Below are 6,390 nucleotides of genomic sequence, written 5' to 3' on the forward strand. Positions count from 1 at the left end.
GGACCCGCGCCAGCCCCCTGGCTGGCAGTGGATGGTTGTGACTCTTGGCAACCCTTTCCCAATGAGGGGACAACCATTGCTACCGTGCCCTGTGACTGGGGCGGGAGGAACACTGGGCCATCCCTCTGGAGATCAGAACTCCAGGAAAGATGCTCACAGGAGGAATTTCTTTTTAGATTTGGGTAAGCACCTGAGCTGAGCCAAATCTCTTGAGGTTCACCCACTTGCTAGCAAAAATCTGTTAACTTCAGATGTCAAGCTACAAACCTCTCCGTTTTTCTCCTTGCTTTAGTAAGCTGACACTTACTCACCTCTACCCTAAAGCCAGGAAAGGGTCCCTCGGGATTGTGCTGATTTAAATATTTAAAAGCTTTTGAAGAGAGAAAAGGGAGGGTGGTGGGGTGGAAGCTGAGCATGCAGGCACACGGAGCATTTTAATGAGGTCGCTTCTAAGCTGATCCCCATTTGCAGACCAGGCAAATGAATAACCTTCCCTTCCCATTTGAAAAACTGCTTTTTTACCTACCTTAACCTTATTGTATTCCGTGTATTTTGCTGGACACACGGACATCCCTAAAAAGTCGTTCCTCTATTTTCAAAGGGCACCAAAATGAGGAGGAACACATTTTCTGACCATCAAGAGAGTCTGCATGGGAAAAAGATTCTTTTTATGGAGTCGAAAGAGCTGACTGCCTCCAAGCACGGCTACCAGCTCACTTGCATATATGACTAATAGGAGATTTGTAGAGCGCTTTCCAAAGTGAGGGGTAAAAGGGTGTCAGAATTTTCAACTGCCACCAAGGTCGTATAAATCTTCTGAACCGGGACAGCACCCAGTAATGCCCTTTTGACCCTGAGAGTTTCTACTGGGATCCCACCTTGGCCATACTCTGAACTGGCTACGACTGGAAGGCAACACAGACCTCAGCAAATCTACAAACTGTGAAAGTGGAAAAGGAATGATAAAAAGGGAGCAGTGGATGGTCTGGGTGTAAGGCAGCACGATACCTTTTACTGAGGCTAGTTGGGGGTGGGGGGGGAGGGCGCGTTGGGGTGCAACAGTTGCTTACAGGAGCACTGCAGGCAGATTTACTGGGACGTAGACCCCATTCTGGGAACGCTCAGCAGCTCTGGCAGTGGACAAGGGAACCCAAATTCCCGGCGCATCACCGAGACCTACAAAGACTTTGGGACTGCAGGGCTACCTGCAAACAAAAAATGGCCACCGGAAGGAAGGAGGCTGTGTTGCCACCGCTCCGAAAGCCACCACCGCTAAACTGCATCCGATTCCCAGCTCAGAAAGTGATGCTGGAAAACTGGAGAGCGTTCAGAGAAAACTGTAAGCGATTAAAAGGATTAAAACATAGCCCAGAGTGCAGAGGTCAAGGAATGTCTCAAAAATAAAAAATGAAGAGGCTGATGTGATCGTAAGCCTAGACCTTGGTAGGAACCAGAAATTAAAAGCACCGATTGGAAGCTTCAATCTAGCACCCATAGTTATAATACAACTCTGACTGAATCTAGACAAATTAAAAAAGAAAGAGGCCTAATTTTTGACAGTACAAATAATTACCCTGCAATAACAACACGAAGGTTGGAGTTGATTGGGTTTTCCCGAGCAGTTGCTTTGCTGAAAGACACGCTCAAAGCAGAATTAATTTGGGGAGTTCCTGTGGTCTTTATTACTAGGTCTGACTGATCACAGTGATCTTTTCCAACCTATAAACTCTGAATATATGCAGAGCTTTAGTATGCCATAATTCATTGGTGCTAAATGAAGAGCTCGGGAGAACAAGCCCTTTTTCAATCACAGTCCACCGAGATGGCTCACAGCCATTTGCTTTTTAGGCTGCTGACTGACGTGCCGCTTTATAACCATCGTGGAACAGTCTGGTCTAGTTTTCACCAAGATAAAAAGCAAACAGAAAGGTGAAACACATGCAAAAAAAAAAACCCCACAAAATATAGCGGCTGCTTCAGAAGAGCCTGATTTGCATTTTCCTTGTTTTGAATCACATGCGGAATGCTGCAACATGAAAATACCATTTTTAAGAAAAATGATTCTACGGCCATATTGGTCGACAAGTGGATGGGCTGAGATACCAATTTGGTCTTAGAACCTACCTGCCACTAGCGATGACTCGGGAAAACCACGTGAAGAGATGACCTTGATTGCGTTTCCTTACCCGAGCAATCTCCGCCGCTGTTACGCAGGCAGCGCGTGGCCGGAGGGCAGTAGCGCGCCGGAGCGCCGGCCCAGCGGCACTCTGGGGAGGTGCACGAGCTGGCAGTCACCGGAGCCGGCAAGACACGGTCAGCACCACCAGGCAGCCAAAAGCCACCTCTTCTGTTTTATCTGACACTGGAATTTAACTGCTGATTTGGAAGTCGATTGAAAAGGCCGAAGAAGCCCAAATTATGACTGTGGGTAGCCTGTCTGCTGGTGGTCACCATCTCCTCTGGCTGCTGGTGGGCTGGGCCCACGCAGATGTGCCCACTCAGCCCCCCGGGCCCCTGTGAGCACCACTGATTTCCTGCATGTAGACGCACACCTGGGTCACGCTATGGGGGGGTATGCGCCAGGCTAGGCACCCACCACCTCTCCGCCTTCCCCTTCCCTTTCCTCTCCTTTGGTTTCCACAAAAAATAAAAGAGGAAGAGAGAGACACTCCGAATGGAAACTGTAGGAAGCCTGAAGGTCAGTGCTTGCAGCACCAAAGCCCTTGCTTGGAGATCCCAGAGTTGTTTTGGTACATAAGAAGTAAATTCCTTTGGAAGAATTTAAAATGGAAGCTCCTCCACAGGGTGGGCCAAATGCACTGCAAGCTCTCTTGGCGACAGCATCTAAATCAGGTGCACCGGGGCGGTTCGGCTCAAGGGAACGGACTGACCCTAGTGAAGGTGTAAAGCCCCCAAGCTGCACGTAAGGCAGGCCTAGGGGCACGCACCAACTGCTTCAGTAGATTTTTCTGTTCCTGTAGTGTTGAACCACGTGCTAACAGAGACAGACCAACAGTCCGCAGAAATACAGGGAAAGCTACAAATAATGTACTTACTTGAAAAGTTCGTTCCTCATTATAGCTCTGTTTGTTTGCGGGTCGATTGCGTACACCATGAGGTCAGACTTGGTGTAGTCCTCTTCAGAGTACCCATCCCCAAACCTCCGCGCGCCGATGGATTCCACCACGACCGTCGCACCAGGAATCTGGTCTTGGACATAGCGCTCCAAAATCCTGAAGATGAGATGGAGCCAGAAAGCTGCAGTGATTTATTTGTGCTGATCACGACTGACAACAGCCCAAATGAGACGCTAATAGACAAACCCCACACGCTTAGAGGGATGGTAACCTTCAGAGCGCTGTTAAAAAAAAAAATCTCGGCTCCAATATAACCTCTTAAAGGCTGAACTCTTGAGAAAAGCTTAGCGGTGTTAGGAGGGGTCACCAGAAGTAGTGTCCTTAAGTCTAGCTCTTTGTATTTATGACATCAGTTGAGCTTTAAACGGCTCATGGGAAACGCCATCTGTATTTCACAAAGCCATCCCCGTCATCCTTTTATTAAGCTATATGATTTCAGAACTCTCCAATTCCAGCCTTGCGCAGGGTGCATACAATAAATTTTCACCCACAGAAATGACGACTTCAGGCATTTTCAGTGGGATATTTCACCTGGCCCCGCAACACAGCCCAGCTCAGGTGCCAGAACACCCACTACTCCAAAAGCCATGAGCAAGCTCTGCAGCCAGAGGGAAGCTGGAATATCGAGCAGACACGTTTTCCACGGGGAAAAATCAAACTGCAGAAGTTCTACAAGCAGAAGAAAGATAGGTTGATAGAGTTCCGCAGCAGCTATGCCCAAGATAACAAGGGCATAACAACTATAAACCAAAACAAATCTGCTCTTTTTTCCAACGAGGAGGATTCATTACGAGCTGCCAGAGCACAGAACACGGATACGTGCATGAATCGCAACGTGAATCTCAAACATGAGACAAACGCCATTCAGGGGAATGCAAATTTATTAGAGAAGATGACACTTACTGGTCATTTTATTCATTCTGTCACATGACCAATTTTCTTTATTACTCAATAATCTTCCCTTTTTTTTAAAAATTTTTTTTTTGGACAACTGGCTGCCTGCAGATATCTCAGCATGCGCTTTTAGAAGCCTTTGGTCTAAAATCAAAGTCTCCTATTTTTCTACAGTTTTCCATGCAGAACTGTTTACAGGAGAAGTCCTAACGTCATGTTACTCCTAAAAACATTCAAAAAGGCAAAGGGAGAACGGCGGTTTGCAGAACGTCCCTCCAAACAACCAAATAATACTCGTGCCTACGCCAAGTTGCAAAGCCTGCAGTGTGCTGGCGGAAGCACCAAACCATGGGTAAAGGACCTCGCTGCACACCTGCAAAGTTCCTGCACAGACAGCAGGCACACATGTCCCTCAGATCATAGAATCATCGAATCATAGAATGTTTTGGGTTGGAAGGGACCCCTAGAGGCCGTCCAGTCCAACCCCCCTGCAGGGACACCGCTAACCAGATCAGGATGTGGAGAGCTTATGGGAAGCTATAGGCATAACTCACTACTGCTCTACCAAACTGCTTCAGAAAGGACAATACCCTAGTAAAGTTTTTTAAAAAATACATTCTTTTCCTTCCTCCTCCTCTGGTCCGCTGCTCTCGTGGGGCCCGTGGAACCGCTGAGCTCCTGCAGCAGACTGCTCCTCTACCTCTGCTGCCCGCTGCGCCCGATGCAAAGGGGGGTTTAGAGGTGTCACAGCTCGGCTGGATGGACCTTCAGATTCTGGAGGCAACGGGGAGAACCAGTGCTCCCACCCAGAGTGCAGCTGGGGCTGGCAGCCAAGGCGGTGGGGAGCCCAACTCTGGCAAGAACAGATGGAGCCGGAAGGAAAATGGAAAGCTGCATAGTGCCATCAGAAGGGCTTTAACCATGGCTGTTGGGCAAGGACAGAATACATCTCAGAGAAAACAGAAAGAGCGTCTTGGCACACAGCCTTGCCAACGGCGGGATGGGGTTTCCAAACTGGGAGTGAGAAGGGTTCAGGTAAAGCCTACAGAGAGTTTTATAAGCAAAGGCATAAAAGCAATTATCATCGATACTGGAAACAAGGGTGAAAATGTATGGAGACATAAACAACAGAAGCCGGAAGGCTGAACACTTCACCAGGACTGTGAGTTATGGGAAAACACAAGATTTTCTGGGCTCATTTATGTGATTGGAATATCGAATCAAAAAACAATAGCTGAGTTAGGAGGCAAAAGCAAGGGAAGGAGAGGGAACGTGCTGTCTGGCCCATCAAGGATGCACTAGGGTGCGGAGGAAGACAAATCTCATAAATAAGGACTTCAATGACTTTAAGACGTCACTTGTTGTTTTAAACAAAATCCTTTGCAGTTGCTGAGGTTACGTTTTGCTGCTCTTCTTTTTTCCTGACACAAGCTTTCCAAAGTACAGTAATGCTGTCAAAGCAGTATCACCATCCCGCAATTTTTTAAAACCACTGATTCACATTTATCCATCCAGCTTCTTGGCTCTTTGTGAGCAAGTTTAGCATGCCCGTAAAATAGAAGCTGTTCTATAAGACTTTGGAAAACCCAAGTCCTAGCCCGGCAGTGAACACATACTCTTAGAGCAGAACCATTTTGCTAGGGAAAATAAAAATAGTGGAATGTCTGACACAGTTGACTGGTGTCCTCTAAGCAAGCGCCCCTGTGGTTTGCAGATAGGGTAAACTCCACTCATCTCTGCTTCTGGCACGCACGGAACTGGCAGCCGGGGTGATAACCCGGCACCTCGGCACCGGCAGCTCCCCCAGGTAAAACCTGGCAGAACAAATCTGGGATATGCAGATTACTGTTAAAAAAAACCCCAACCCAATCATTCTGTGACTGTAAGTGACTCAAGGAAATCATAACCGTCTTTAGAATGGCGTTTTGCACGAGGGTTCAGGTAGACCGAGTATGTAAAAGATTTACCTCCCTAATTAGCATTCAGTCACCTTTGGCTGCTGCAGGGGGGATGCTTGCGTTGCCTTGCGCAGAGCTATTGTGTCGCCCAAGGCAGAAACGCCCTGGAAGGTTGGACGGTTTTAACGTAGGATCACTTTGAGCAGAATCAGTAACAACGTTCCCTTTCCTCAGAAATTCCTGGTGTGGCTTCTGCTGGAAGTCATTGCCTTTGAGAATATCTTTGTCTAAAACATGATTAAAATTGGAGAACAACAAGCACACTACTTTCTGACTATGAGAAATCACAGAATCATAGAATCACAGAATCGTTTGGGTTGGAAAAGCCCTTTAAGACCATCAAGCCCAACCGCTCCCCTACCCCTGCCATCCCACCCCCAAACCCTGTCCCTCAGCACCGC

The 6,390-nt window shown here is 47.7% G+C and overlaps 1 protein-coding gene across 1 annotated transcript in view; it reads right to left on the reverse strand.

Moving 5' to 3' along the window:
* The window catches only part of PCDH15 (protocadherin related 15), a 326,536-nt gene that overhangs the window by 16,122 nt on the left and 304,024 nt on the right, over positions 1 to 6,390 (reverse strand). The window contains exon 28 of the mRNA XM_009637544.2: positions 3,057 to 3,233. Coding sequence (XP_009635839.1) covers positions 3,057 to 3,233 — 177 coding nt within the window. The remainder of the gene's footprint in view (positions 1 to 3,056; positions 3,234 to 6,390) is intronic.

This window comes from Egretta garzetta, unplaced genomic scaffold (genome assembly GCF_000687185.1).
Source record: "Egretta garzetta isolate BGI_Z169 unplaced genomic scaffold, ASM68718v1 scaffold234, whole genome shotgun sequence".
NCBI lineage: Eukaryota > Metazoa > Chordata > Aves > Pelecaniformes > Ardeidae > Egretta > Egretta garzetta.